The 15657-nt window shown below is 40.1% G+C and overlaps 1 protein-coding gene across 1 annotated transcript in view; it reads right to left on the bottom strand.

Annotated features, from left to right (window-relative positions):
- Positions 1 to 4460: 4460 nt before the first annotated feature.
- Positions 4461 to 15657, bottom strand: part of itga8 (integrin, alpha 8) — a 40067-nt gene continuing 28870 nt past the window's right edge. Inside the window, exons 21-30 of the mRNA XM_031299095.2 lie at positions 14884 to 14976; positions 11980 to 12059; positions 11406 to 11486; positions 10044 to 10149; positions 8847 to 9005; positions 6893 to 7009; positions 6685 to 6798; positions 6240 to 6341; positions 6034 to 6156; positions 4461 to 5947 (exon numbers count right to left, since the gene is read on the bottom strand). Coding sequence (XP_031154955.1) covers positions 5858 to 5947; positions 6034 to 6156; positions 6240 to 6341; positions 6685 to 6798; positions 6893 to 7009; positions 8847 to 9005; positions 10044 to 10149; positions 11406 to 11486; positions 11980 to 12059; positions 14884 to 14976 — 1065 coding nt within the window. The 3' untranslated portion in view covers positions 4461 to 5857. The remainder of the gene's footprint in view (positions 5948 to 6033; positions 6157 to 6239; positions 6342 to 6684; positions 6799 to 6892; positions 7010 to 8846; positions 9006 to 10043; positions 10150 to 11405; positions 11487 to 11979; positions 12060 to 14883; positions 14977 to 15657) is intronic.

The raw sequence follows: 15657 nt of genomic DNA, 5'->3' as shown, positions 1-15657 counted from the left end.
ACAGTTTCGGAATAGATATTTGGCAGCTCCTATGTTTACTTGTGTCTGACTCCTCGCTTGGTAAGTCTGCCGTTTCCTCTTTCTCTGTTCCTCCGACAATGCTTTCCTAGCTTTCGGTTTCTTTTTTGCCGGCTCAGCCATGACGATAGTGTGAAAAACTCGCTACCTTGTTCTTACTAGCCGGTTCCTGGATGAGGGCGTGTATGTGTGCAGTGCCTAAAGCAATTCGTTACATCGCGAGACCTGATATCACGCGATACTTCCTGACGATGAGGCCGGCGGCTCGCCGGCCAAAAGTTGCAAGGGTATTTTTTCCGCTCACAGGCGCTAGGGGGAAGCGAGACGACCACCATTCAACTCGAAAAAAAGTCATATAACCATTCCAATGACTCCGAAGCTGTTCAGTTAAGGTAAATTAAGCTAAAAAAAACCTGCATCTATAGTTCCCCATTTTATAAACAAATATAGATTAAATCAACTGTAAATGCAAACACACCATAAAATAAAATAAAAAAATAAAAAAACATGGCATGCTATTTACGTATTATAAAAAATGGTACCTTCCCATTTTATTGAACTATCCTATTGCTTTCTTTACAGAAACTATGGCCTTAGATATTGCTTTCTTTACAGAAACTATGGCCTTAGATATATATATATATATATATATATATATATATATATATATATATATATATATATATATATATATAATGTACCTAGTTCACTGCAGCACATGGTTTTTAGGGATTTTTTTCAATGGTGGTATGGCTTTCTTAAGTCCATACCTGTTATATCAGAGTATGGCTGTTTTGATTAAAACAGCTTCCTTTCTCTTAGATCAGTGTACATGTTATTTCTTTCTTAGAGTAGAACCAAAATAAATATCCTACAGTTCATTCTCAGGAACATTGTGTATCTGGATGTGTGTGTGTGTGTGTGTGTGTGTGCGTGTGCGTGTGCGTGCGTGTGCGCGCGTGTGCGCGCGTGTGCGTAGGCCTGAGACAGCATGTCATGTGTATGTATGTTCTGAGCAGCAGCACTTTGATGAAGCATTCAGCAGAAGTGTGGTGGTCGTGGTGTCCCTGTTCCTCAGCTGTTAGAGATAATGAAAATAATCAACTGACTGTTTTTCATCTGTCCTACAGGTTTATCATTGAAAGAAAACATTATATACCAGGGCAGGGAATGTAAACACAACTCGGGCAAACTATCTCAACTTTATTTTTGATGATTAATAGAACTATTATACAGAAAAAGAAAGAGAGTTGATCATGTACAGTAAATTGTATCCTAGAGAGTGTACAGTGTGTGTATAGATATTCTAACCCTTATGTAGCCTATGTACTGTATGTGCCACTGCGCCTCCTTCAATCATTCCCTTAACTCATCAATATCAAGTGGTCCTGCTATAGTTTCTGTCAGTTCAGGTATTGATCTAATGTTTATGAATGTGCTACAGTTCTTTGGGAACATCTACATACATTTGGCCTCCTCAGAATTGAATTTCACTTGCACATTGTAACATGCAGTATGTGTGAATATGAACTGCAATTTATCACAATAGCCATTAACCTTTTTTATAACTCCTGAAAGGTGTTTATTGTAAACCCATTACCCAGACTGTTCTCGTCTGTTTGTGTTTGACTGCTCAGGCTAAACACTGCCCAGTGACTGTTCTTCTCCAAAATGATGGGGTCTTATATGTTTCACTGTTACAAAGTAGCCATACTGTTTCCTCAGTTGGTCTTTGTAGCCATTTTCTTCTCTTGTGAGTCTGGCCTGTGTTTGTATTTGTTTTCTTTAAGAAATTATTATTTTTCAAATACAGACCGAATGGCATCATGACAGATATATCTGTGAAATGTAGGATTGATGCTTAAAGGAGTATTTCACATTTTGGGAAATAAACTAGTATTAGTGTATCTAGTCTATTAGTTTTCTTGCTGAGAGTTAAGTGAGAAGATTACCACTCAATCTTCTCGTCTACCTTTCAGCAAGAAAATGAATAAGCGCATTTTCCCAAAGTTTTGAAAAGTTCCTTAAAAGGCCCTGTACACGATGGGAATAAAGGTGTACACAGTCCTGAGAAGAGGTCTAATCAGTCTAACCTGTGAGGATGGATCACAGGTGTGTAGGGGTTTTAAGTTCAAAGGTTCAATAATAACAATATACTCATTTTGCTCACAAATATGCTTAAGCTGGGCCCCTTAAAATTTGTAATTTTTAGAGACTTTCTAAATAATGTTGAATATGGTGTATAAGCACCACCTTGTGGTGATCTATGGAATTGCACTTTGTTATATGGGGTGGGGGCGTGTTTTAGTCTAACTAATACACAGAAGTAATGTACAGCATGTCTGAGAGAAACTGTACACTAACAGTACAGCATCTCAGTGATTTGTAAATAGCCAAAGTCTTCCATTATAATGTTGGTATGACCTTGTAGTCAGTGGAGAGGATAAACACTGATCCCCATGTACAGACCTTAAGTAAAGTTCAATTTCAAAAAGACATCATTTATTTGAAAGGAATACAGGATATCGCTTCACCTAAAATATTTTATTTCGCACCAGCTCAAAAAAAAAAGATGGAAATTATGGGAATAAAAGACTTTTTTTTTGTAATTCAGGTCTGTTTGTTGAATAAATCTCAGCTAAGATACAGTATGTCCTACGTACAGTATGTAGTAAATAACAATAATGTTCCCTTATTTTGATGGTGTTGAGGTTTGCTAGTCAGAAACTGTTAAATCTTTACTTCAAATGTTTGATTTTACATTTGATCATATATATTAAAAGAAATAAAAAGAGTCTAAAGAAAAAACGCAGTGTCTCTTTTTGTGAGAATGGTAAAGGTGGAGAGCAGCACTTTGAATCTGTGGTTTGTCAGCTGTGCGGCTGTGATAAATGTTTCCACTTGAGATATGCCTATATAAAATCTTCACCTCCGCTCTCCTGCTTTGATATTTCCCACACGAAACTTTCATATTCTGAATACCAGCCATGACAATACTGAACCAGCGACTATTTGGGGAAAGTGATTGCAAAATTTCCATTACTTACCAATTACCAATGCTGTTTTGCCTTTTGTTGTTTTGATAACTAAAATATATATTTTTATGTAGTATATAAATCATGAATAGCTATTTTTTTTCCAGAATATTTTTATTGCCTTAAGATGTTAACTCTCCTTATTATTTATATCCTAATCACTTTTCTCCGAAAACATACAATATAACACATTCCCTGCACATATCTCTCATATCTCCTTTGATAAAACAACAGAATGAGAAAAAAAAATGAGGATGAACACGAATATCAACAATATAATGCAAAGTGATGATTGATCCTGTAACACTGTTACTTTACAAGAAACAGGCATCATGTGGCCCGTTTCCATGTAGTTACATAGTCACTGATATGAACATAACCACTACAGTGCTCAATTACCTATTTTTGAGGGGGAAATAAACTTTTTTCGCTGCAAAAATTTCGCCGCGAAAGCATTCTGTCCTCTGGAGGACATCCACCAAACCAGCGGGCGCCCGTGGATTGTTGTCGGCCGCGGCAGGCGGGGAGGAAGTAGAAGGATGCTGGTTGGGCCTGCTAGCCTGGCTAAGGCAACTAACACACAGTTTGCCACTGCAGAGACTACTATTCACCAACGCCAGATGGATCGCACACAAAATGGATATATATGCTACAAATACACACAGAACTGCTACTTGATGATTATTACCGAAGCCTGGCTGAACACACTCACTCATCCCAGACGGCAGCTAGCAGCTAACAGGGTAAGTGAATTTAAACAATGTCTGAGTTGAAAACGCATCTTGTTGTCATGTAAGGGCCCTGTTCATGTTGCACAGACATTTTAATTGCATTTTGTGTCTGTTAAGAGGCACAAAGGCACTCTTTATCTTATGCCCCCAAAACTGCCGTTTTAGCTAAGTGGGAGCTCTCGGCATTAGCTGCAGCAGCTCCATATTGCTACCACCGATTCGGCTCGTTTTTTTTGCTATCAACAGTACTCACATACTTATAGCGATCAAGATTAACGTAAAAATTGCCCGGAGTTCTCCTTTAATATATACTGATATTAAAGGATCACCACAGAGTTGTGTTCAAGTCATCGCCACCAGAGGTCCCTGTCCTGCTTCACATATCTTCTTCACATTTTACTTACTGTGCTGCTCCTCCAGAAAACAGTTATACAGGTTTATTTCTACACTGCACCACCTGGGGGAGCGAGAGTCCTTCCTCTGAGGTGGAAAAGTCATTGTTAGATATGACTAACTACAAAAGATTCTGAAAAGACGTGGCTTCAGACGCTATTACAACTCTATGTAAGCCCATCCATTTGTTCTTTGATTCAAACATTTTCAAAGCATGTTAAAATAGAGCAATTAAATGTAATACAAACATGTAGTATGAATGAAATATGCTAAACACAGCATGTTTCAATTTCTAATTATTTTATGTTTCTGTGGTCTTTTTGCAACAAAATGCAATGATGATTTCACTCTCTAACTCCATGTTGGAAAGGACAACACAGTTCAGTTACATACTATTGCAATAGCAAAGAATGAGAATGTATAACCAAACGACACTTTATTCTAATAAAACTTCACACTCGATACGAAAACCAAGTACGACTCAAACATGACACATTAAAGGTTAATTTTAAATTCAGGGTCCTGTTGATGCCCTGACCGCTTTGTTCTGCCTGCCTGTGCACAATATGATACAATAATATCAGATAAGCAAATGACAACATTAAACACACTGTTAAATGCCATACGGTACATGCAGTGTTGCACAATGTTTACAATGTGTTTTTGATAGGGACTGTTTATCTTTACAGCTAGTTTTTGAAGTCTTATCAACTGTCACGTTAGAAAAAATAACAGGCACAAACCTTGAAGTAGCAGGGCAGGGCTTCTGCTGTGGAGATATGGACTGTTTCTTTAAAGATAAAACTCTAAACTCATTCTATCAAGACAATAATAAGTTAGTTATTTGTCTTCTCACTTTTCGAAACTTATATGGTGGGTTTTACTGTAAACCCGTCCAGACATTTGTTTTTGTTGTTCAGCAACACAAATATCTAATATACCAATTAATACATAAACAATGGAAACATTAAGCTCTAATAAAAAAAAATGCCAGTGTAAACAAGCTTCAGTATCACGCAACGCCCAAATATTGCACATACATTCATAAATATAGACATCAACTTTGTGCCTTTGTGTTTATGCATGTGGCTGCATCTGTGTGTGTGTTTGTGATAAATCTGTATACAGCCAAGTTAGAAGAACACTAGGATAAATTAAATCAGGTGGGGAAATAATTTCATAACTGACTGATTTCATAACAAGAGGCACCTAATAGACACACACATATGTACAGTACTACAAGCACACATATACACATACACACACACTCTCACACTCACGAAAGCACTTGTGCATAGATCTCAAGTCTCTTTGTGCCTCACTTACACAGACACACAGAAATGTTCAGAAACGTTTAAAGCATTGTCTTCACAACAAAGTCCATTTTGTCTTCAGTTCTGGTTCTTCATCACAATGGATACATAAACAATGGACATGTGTGTGTGATTGAGCCTGTTAAGTGTGTTTTGGTCCCACTCTGTCTGGTTTGAACCTCGTTCTTTGGTCCCAGTGTGTGTGGCGCTGAAGTCTTCATACTGTCAGTTTAATTCGAGGCAGAAGACCTCCAGCCAAGGAACATAGGGTTCAACTAATACAGATCTCAGATCTGATTTAAGTTACTCAGAAGGTGCACGTCCCTCCCAAACCACAGTCCTCCAATCAGAAGCTGTCACGCGTTGTCTAGGCGTCCCCTGTTTGATCACACGTCAGCTGCTCCTGGTCGGAGATGTTATCGTCAGCTGGTGGACGTGCCCGGTCAAAGAAACCACACTGAGGGGATCACATTAACCCATTAGTGTAATATTGGATAATCAAACTACCACAAGGAATGCTGGATAATGTTAGTGTGTGTGTACCTTCCACATGGCTAACGTTAGCATGGCCAGCACCAGCAGCCCCAGCAGTATGGCCAGGATGATGACCCAAAGTGGAACAGCAAACGACACGTCAGGAGTCCCCCATACCACCAGGGTCCCCATCTGCAGGACACAGAGAGATACAGTTAGGCTTTTGTAGGTCCTGATACATGTCTCACACACTTCTGTTACTGCCTGCATCTTACCGAGGTGGTGTGTTGCGGCAGGGTGGAGGGTTGGATGCGGTAAGGCAAGGCTGTGACCATGAAGGATACGGTAGAGTTGAGGATATAGGGGTCGTTACGCCGCTGTAAGACAAATATAACTATTATTTAAAAAATGCAATTTGACCAATCATACATCGATCACATCATTTTAATTATTATGTTGGTTTGTAAGACATTTAGTTTGAACTTTGAACCTTAGCTTTTAAGCCAACGTCGACGAGAAGTCCCTAAAGTACACAATAAAATGATAATTTGAACATCTATATTTCCATAACAACTGGGCAAACTCCATCTGTTCAAAAGCTCCAGAACTGCTACTAAATGGACCTTATTGTGAAATTGCCTTCACAACTGCTGTTTCAAGGTAAAGCAACAAACAAATAATCAATCAAAAATGTTCAAGATGGCAGGTGAAGACACTGACCTGCAGGAAAGTGTGAGCCCAGAGTCTCGAGCGGATCTTGACCACTGCGCTCTGCCCACGATCCAACCGGCCAACGATACACATGATCCTCAGACATGAGATATTGGTGCAGTTCTGCGGAGAAAAAACAGAGAGCGGGAAGACATTACACACTAGTGAATGATTTGGTTTAGTTTCTTGAGAGAATGTACATGTATGTGAGGCTTACCAAAGTTTTACCGCTATAACTCTCAGCGGCAGTGACGGCTCGTTTGTGGCGGTGAGAAGGAGCGCTGGTGTTCCTCAAGAAACCCAATAATTCAGGTGTATCCTGGAGAGAGGAAATCTGAAACAGAGAAGGAGAGTTGTTTCAGTAACTCAAATGGAAATGGGAGACGATGAAGCAGAAAACAAAGGAAAATGAATGCTAAGTTGCTGCTCTGCTCATAGTCCTCTCTTTTATCTTTAAACGTTCCTTCTACAGCATATGTTTGGGCCTTTTGAGGACAGATATTACATCCTGATTATCACATATTGGCAGTTTAGTGTGGTCTGTGTAGCACATGGGCTCTGATGCAGCCCAGACAGCCAATGAGAAGGAGATGGGGGAATCTGAGGACAGAGAATCCTTGTAAAGTAAGATTTTAAAGATGTATTAAGAGATGAAATAAAGTGACAAAAAATCACTAGCTGTGGAAACGTGTGACATTTAGTGATCTGATCAAAAGGTGGTTTGTAGGTTGAAGGATTTAAAGAGATTTTATTTCCTGATTGCAGCTCATACAGTCAAGCTGAAAGCAAACAAAAGAGAGACAACAGACAACCAACGAGACTGAATGACCCGAGTCACAGCTCACAGATATCAGTTATTTTCATTGATTCTCCACTGGGAGTCTGGTTTCTGACAGAGGCCTGTGAGAGCAAACATATTTTAATATGTTTAGGAGATGACTTGCTTATTATTCTCAACTAATTTTAGAATTGCAGCAAAGCAACAACAGTTATCTCTTTTTCTTCCTGCAGCTCAGTAGGTAGCAGCTGCAGAAGCAGGTCACAGATGACAGAAACTATTTTTGAGGTTTGTAAATGTATTACTGTAAACTAGATACTTTACTAAATGACACCTTGCTAAAATGTCTCACCATACTGTGTCCCACCATACAGGACACCTAGGTGGCATACAGGCCAAAACAATGGCTTGCCAACACAGGGGAGCGGTGCCTCCAGTTTGCCAAGGCTCTCTAACAATACATATGGCAATGTTGGCGGGTGGGAAGCTGGTGGGGAATCATGTCATTGTTTCTGCAATAGTGAATTGTGGTCAGTCAGGTGGGCTGACACTATTGATTATTTTTCATTTAATATATTTTCAGATGTATTGATTAATCATTAACTATGAAATGTTGGAACATAATTAATGTCTGTCACAAGTTACCAGAGCTCAAACTGACGACTTAAAATTATTTTGTCTGAGCAACAATAAAGAACCCCATAGTATTCAGTTTAAGATAGCATGAGGCTGTACGCTCCTCACTGCCAACACAGGGGGAAAGAAGTGTCTGCTGACCCAGTGTGTATCAATCAGTCCAGTCTACACAGAGGGATTGACAGTGACAGGGACACTGGGAGATGTTAGCAAATTGGGAATGACAGAAAAGGAAAAAAAATCTGGCCTTTAACCACATGCTGTGTATCCAACTCATTTTGTTTATATAAATGATTACAGCTCCTAGCATTTCACTTTCTGACATAATTATGCACTTTTTGAAATCACTGCATGTTTTCTTTTTAAATTACTCTACAGGTGATATCATAGATATTGGAAACTATTCCAGCTCTAATTTCTGCTAAAAAGCATAATACTCCTACCCCTATCGTTTTGAGCCAATTGGCAAAGAACATGGAAAGCCGCCAGAACAACGGGTACAATTATGTTTTAAATAAGCGGGTATAAATAATGGAGAAATGGATGGATGAATGAGCCGCTAGCACTATAATAAATAAAAGTCTGAAAATGCATTTGGTCTGGTGGTTTCATAGAAAAGTGGAGAGAAATACTATGAAGCATTTTTTTTTCACTGCAGGCAATGTGTCCATAATTATATATTTAGGTCTTGAAATGAGCTTTTGAACATGTGTCTGCATGCATAAGCGTGTATAATGTTCATATATTGTCGTGTTACCTGAAGGCCAAGTGGGTTGAGGCTGGTGTTCGTCCGGCAGCTAATTGGTCCGTCAGTTTGAATCTCCATGGCATACAGCAGGTTTTCATCACGGAAACGGGAAGGCCAGCCGACCTGGAGCTCAGCCTCCCTAATACTGCTGGGACCAAAGTTATGGAGCTGGAGACAGAGAGAGGGAACAGAAAAAAGAAACACAGACAGTTGTCAGTATTGTGCTCACTTTTAGCTTATTAGTAGGTCTCAAGTGACTGAGGCTATAATTAGGTTATCATAACTGTGGGATGATGACACAGGCCACCTGTGTTTTGAGTGAAGATAATACTCATCCAGCCTTCAGTCACTGGGGATTGAAATACAAGACAAGTAAAACCTACAGCATCAGCTGGCTCATCATTCTATATCAAAATGAGGATAAATGAATTATGAGCCTAAATGGACCATCAATTCAATAACCCCCCCCCACACACACACACACACACACATGGTCATTAACACTAAAGCAAGTCATCCAAACAGGACATGATCCTGGTGCTGCAGGGCAGGAATTCTGGAATAGCAAAAAAACTCTGTCCTCTCTAACTAGAAGCAGCTGCCAACTGGGAAAAGTACCGCAAATGAAAATCATTATCAGCTGCAGGACAGGCCAGACGCGGCTGCACTCCGCTTCGATGAAGCAGCCGTCCCTTTAAAACAAAAAGAAATCACATGCACATACCCCTATTGTAAACTGTCGCCAGTCTGTCTGCCATCCTCTCTCCTTCTGTCTATTTGTCTGTACCTCTGTTTGACCTTGTTTTTCCTCTCAGTGATTACTACTCATTACACTGTGTCCAGTCTTAAGAACTATCCTCTTTCCTTCCTTCCTTCTCCCTCCTCGCCTTGCTCCCTATTCCCTTCTCTGTTTTTCCCGCCCTTCACAGCAGTAATTTCTTCTGAGCTGGAGACCTTTGATCAGCCAGACCCCAATTCTTTATAGAGCTACTGCTTTTACTGTGTGTGTGTGTGTGTGTTGCTGTTTACCTCACCCTTGCTGTAGCCTAATTTCCCACAACCCTCCCACACCTATTTTTCTACTCTTTTCATCTTAACAGTCCGCGATTGAGACCTTTGCTTTGTTAGCAGCAACTTCTTCTTCAACTTATCATCTCTGAGTACACCTCTACATTAGCTGTGTTTTGATAAAGGGCCAGCATTTACCTCATAGATGTGTGTAACTTGTGGTCCCACATCGTCCTCTTTGACAGGCTTCTCTTTGGGTTCCCAGTGTGGGAATGGCAGCACCACCTGAGAGGGATGAGACACCCTGAAGAGAGAAAAAACAGCTCAGTGACACTGATGCATATACACACTGATAGGCTAAATATAATACTCATTGACAATATGAATGTTGACATTGTTATTGGTCACTGTGTTCATTTACTAAAGTGTTGTTGTTTTGTTTTTTTACAGTTGCACTAGGAATTAAAGGAATGACTATAGAGACCATTAAATGTATAAAAGTACTGTACCAATGGGCAGTGAGAATAACAGTAGATAGACTTTTGGAATTCCATGTCTGGAAGATAAACACTCAGTGGTCACTTTATTAGCTACACCTGTAAAATCTATTACAATTCAATACAACAGTTCTGCCATAAATTCTACCTTAATGAAGTTTATAATGTTCAGTTTATAATTGACATAGTTGGAAATGTGTAAATTATAAGTTTATTATTGAGATTACAGTTAAAGGTGGTGTTGTACTGGACATTATATTGAGAGGTGTTTCTAATATGTTGTCTACCTATTTAAAAAGGGGTCAGAATATTAGAAACACCGCTCACTTCACTCAGCACTGCTGCAAAGCTGATTCATTTCATGACACCATTCTGAAGATTGTCAAGCTAGTCTGACCTAAGTGGGCAAAATATGTTTGGCCCTAACTGGTGGCATAATGTTTGTAAGCTACATGGGCAGCAATTGAGCTAGTTTAGCAAAAAGGCACACCCCATGACAAACCCAACTACCCTATCTTACTTTGGTTAATTTTCACATTCACAGATGTGATTTAGCATTCAAAATGCAAGATGGACACAGCTGAGGCAGGACACTTTCACAGTAAACACAGGAACTTGTATGTCCTCCTCTCTCTCATCTCTTTGTATGTACAACTGACCACACCCAAACAAAGCCATGCGAGGTTCCAAGCTTTGAAGTGTGTGTGTGTGTGTGTGTGTGTGTGTGTGTGTGTGTGTGTGTGTGTGTGTGTGTGTGTGTGTGTGTGTGTGTATCAGTGGGCATATGGGCATCCATGAACATGTTAAGCCTCACAAGTATCCCATGTGCACATGATTAGTTCAAATGTATTTCTAGAAATGTGTTTTCAGGCTGTCTTCAATCTGTATATAAACATGCCTGGCAAATTTAAACAATATAAAAGGAGCAATAATATCCTGCAAACACCAAAAAGTTTAGACTGAAACCAGATCAAGTGTCTCTTTGTGAAACAGACACTGGCAACAAAGGATGTCGTCACTGTGTTTCGGAGAAGACGCCACGCTGCAAAGATGCTTGACTCACCCACGTAAATCGAGTTGAGCTTTGGCAACGATGGACAGATTCAAAATGACTGGGTTGCTGTCGGAATTATCTTTGTTGGAGCTGTGGAGAGATTCAAAGGAAGATTAAATAAAGGCATAAAACAAAATACACATCATGCTGACTATGCCTTCTGTGTCTATTTGCAACATTATACATGAGGCTGTGACAAAATGTGTGAACGCAAAAGCTCATACTAAAGCTGTATTTTTATGTTCAGCTGACTCCAAGAAGAATTTATTAATATTCATTTAACCGTCTGTGTCTAGTGATGTGATGTATCAAAATCAATTGAAAGAAGCAAACAGTGGACACGTTGTGTAGAGCTTGTCTCCTTTTTGGTGTTCCTCTGGGCCATCTGTCTTCTTCTGTCTGTGCGGTTAGTTTCATCAAACCACAGCGCAGCGACGGGATCAGGACAGACACAGAACTTATTTACATGGCTCAAAAGAGACAAACAGCTCTTTGTGTTTGTGTGTGTGTGTGTGTGTGTGTGTGTGTGTGTGTGTGTGTGTGTGTGTATGTGTGTGTGCGTGAGAGTTGGTGGGTGTGTCACCTGTGGATCTGTAGCTCAAAGCTGATCTTTGGTCCGGCATCTTCCAGCCTTTGGACAGAAAACCTCAAACCAACAGACAGCTGGGCGAGAGTGTGGAGAAAATGCAAAAAAGAGAGAAAATGTATAAAAAAACATGTGACAGAAGAAAGAGGACAGTAAAAGAGAAATGACAGAGAGGAAAGAAAGACAGACATAAGATGCATCTGTACATCAAAGGCCACATCATGTTTAAAGTGACCAGTAACAGACAGTACAAGTCCTGTTAACTACACCCCCCTCTGTTGTTACATAGGCAGAAGATAATGTGTGTGTGTGTGTGTGTGTGTGTGTGTGTGTGTGTGTGTGTGTGTGTGTGTGTGTGTGTGTGTGTGTTTGTTGAAGAACAGAAGAATTCTAAAATCTAAGAAAATCCAGACTACACACGCTTAAAAGATAAAATTAAGTTTCTTGTCTCTCCCCTGTTTAAATCTGTCCTCCAGACTAACTCAAAACACGTGGAGGATTAATTTCATCATACACTGTACGACGACAGTGTGTGTGTACGTGCTTGTCCCTGTGTGACAGTGTGGACATGTGCACATGTGCGTGTGAGCTCTACTGAACAACAGGTCAAACACATGGTTCAGAGAGGGAAATGACAGCATGCAGACTTGACACTTCACAAGGCAGGCCTGCGGGGATTGAGGCTGGGGTGCGGGACTACAAAGTCAGGCAGGAAAGATCTAAAGAGACCAAATGAGTATGAGTTATTCAGAGAGAAGACGTCACTATCACCTGTGATAGAACAGCCCAACAAAAATCTAAAGAAGTCAACTGTGTCTCTTAAAAATCTGTCTTTTGAGCATCACACCCCAGCTTGAAAGGTGGTGGTTAAAAGTTTGTAGTTTTGCCCTTTAGAGAGAAAAGCAGCTGTGGTCAGCTTGAATTTATGTTGGTTACAATGGATTGTACATTTTCACGGTGAAGAAAAATCATCATAACATCCACAGAAACTTCTCAAAGCACTTTTGCAATGTTGTCACATTATCCACTGTATTTGTATTTCAAATAAATAACTATGATTTTGCCATAATATTGCTAAATGCACGGCTTCTGTGTTGGGTTATGGCCCTCCTTGAAGCCACAAAGCTTTCCCACAAGCAATGTATTTAATTGATTCTTTAAAACATTGCTGAGAGAAGTGGTTTATGCTGAAGCAGTCGTTTGAGAAGTTTCTAAAGGCTTTATAATACTTTTTGTCAGCCATACAAAGTTGTCACCACTGGCATCCATTGGAACCAGTAAGAATTCAACTGACCACTGTGTCATTGTGCTTAAAGAAGAATTAAACTATACACTTTTAACTTTTAATAGCCACCTACAGGGCTTTACTCAAAGACATTTTGAATGGATTGACAATTAAATGTAGGGCTGTGGGATATGGCTGAAAATTATGTCACAATTTTAAAAAATTGATTTTTCCAATATCGGCATATATTCCAATATAACAAATGTAACTTAAATGTAACAGTAAATGCAGTGAACCATGTTACACTACACATTAAATGAGACCAAACTTGAACTTCACATGTGTAAAGCAAAAACGTGTAAAGCAAAAACGTGTAACTGCGCTCCTCATAAAGTAAAAATATGAAAAACTAATTTTGTAGTTTTCAATTCTATTTTTTTATTTTGCTTGGAAGAAAAAATATAAACACTAGAATTTTGCAAAACAGTAAAACAATATGATTAAATCACCACAATAGGTTTCCAGTGATGGTCGATAGATGATTATTTAAATTATTGCCATATGGGTCATTCATTGATTGCTATCAAAGTGTTGGTAAAATATGCTAAATTCTGCTTAATGCCACCAAAGCTCATCAAACTAAGAAATGAAGACAGGCAGATGGACATACTGAAGCCAAAAACAGCTTTCCTTCAGGCATGTACCTTGTACACTGACCCTGCTCAGTGAGGCACTACAGCTGTGTCATGTGGCACAGGGAATGAACTCCAGTGATGAGAAGTATTTCGTTGCACAATATAACTACAGACTGTATGGGGTACATGGAAGTATGTTCTGCATAAGCTCATGGATTCCTGAACGTCCAATGGGGCAAGGAGAGAGTTAAATATGGGAAACATCTGGACGACAAGAGAGCACACACACGCACGCGCACACACACACACACACACACACACACACACACACACACACACACACACACACACACACACACACACACTCACAAACACATGTGCACATGCCTTGTTTTGCTCTCCTCCCCCAACAGTGAAACATGACCACATAATTGATTTATCAGTATACCATGTGTCACCTCCAGAACTCAAATGCACCCCTGTGCCGGCCTTGACACCTTTAGAAAAACCCTATATTCACAATTATACACACACACTTACTGTAATCACTCTCACACACACACAGACACACACACACACACACACACACACACACACACACACACACACACACACACACACACACACACACACACACACACACACACACAAACACTGAACCACATGTTACATGCTTGGTGGCACACATAAGTACACTGGCGTAGTAGAATTTCATGTAGGAAAGGACCACTCTTTATTTTACAAAGCCCTGACTTCCTGCATGTGTCATCCATCCAAGAGCTAAATGGATTATTATTATTACACACTGCACACACACTTATGCACGCTTGCACACACATGCACATTGAAAGTGCAGTACACTAAAGTATAGTCAAAATGTGTGGAATGAGGGTCAGGGTGATGATCAGTAATCATAGGAAACCATCAATCAGTGTGAATTAACTGGAGGAGTAACAGTCGCAGCTTCTTAGCATGGACATTTGAAAGGGATGTTTTACTGAAAAACTGTGTAGATTTGTGCTTTTGTGTGTAAAAACTCACCTCTGTTCCAGCCACCATTGGGTTCCCGAGGTCACACACCACCATTCTGGACTCATTGACCATCTTGTACTCACAGTTTAGCTGAGACAGGGACTAGAGAGGAGAAAGGAGAGGAGAGAGAAAAAGACAAGTACAGTGAGTGAGATGATGAGGCAAAAGTTGAAGAAAGAGACAAATAGGGAGCATCAAGGAGAGTCAAGAGGGGAAAGAAAAGAACAATGGAGGGACGTATAACACCATCAAAAGGGGAAGGGAGCGAGGGAGTGAAAAAAGAGAAGGGGTGGGAGGGGAAAGGAAGGAGAGGAAGAGTGATGAATGCTCTGACAGTAACAACCTCATCAATCAAACAGCCCCATTAGACACTCATTACCGCACACACGCGTACACACACACACACACACACACACACACACACACACACACACACACACACACACACACACACACACACACACACACACACACAGCAGTTGACCCTTCCCATTTCTGTGGTCACTATTGCAGCTTGTAAATCATAATTGGGCTGTTGCCAGTAAAGCATAGCCTGCTGATAGCCTTGCCTTAAAGTGCCCATATTATGAAAAAATCACTTTTTCTGGGATTTGGGGTGTTATGTTGTGTCTCTGGTGCTTCCACACACATACAAACTTTGAAAAAAATCCACCCATGCTGTTTAGAGTGAGATACGGTTTCTGAATGTGTCCTGCCTTCAGTCTCTGGGTGAGCTGTTCAAAATCGGCACGGCTTGTGACGTCACAAGCCGAAACGAGCAGG

This window comes from Sander lucioperca, chromosome 10, assembly GCF_008315115.2.
Source record: "Sander lucioperca isolate FBNREF2018 chromosome 10, SLUC_FBN_1.2, whole genome shotgun sequence".
NCBI classification, from domain to species: Eukaryota; Metazoa; Chordata; class Actinopteri; order Perciformes; family Percidae; genus Sander; species Sander lucioperca.
The sequence above is the reverse complement of the archived record's forward strand: the minus strand, read 5'-3'. Positions and strand labels throughout refer to the sequence as shown.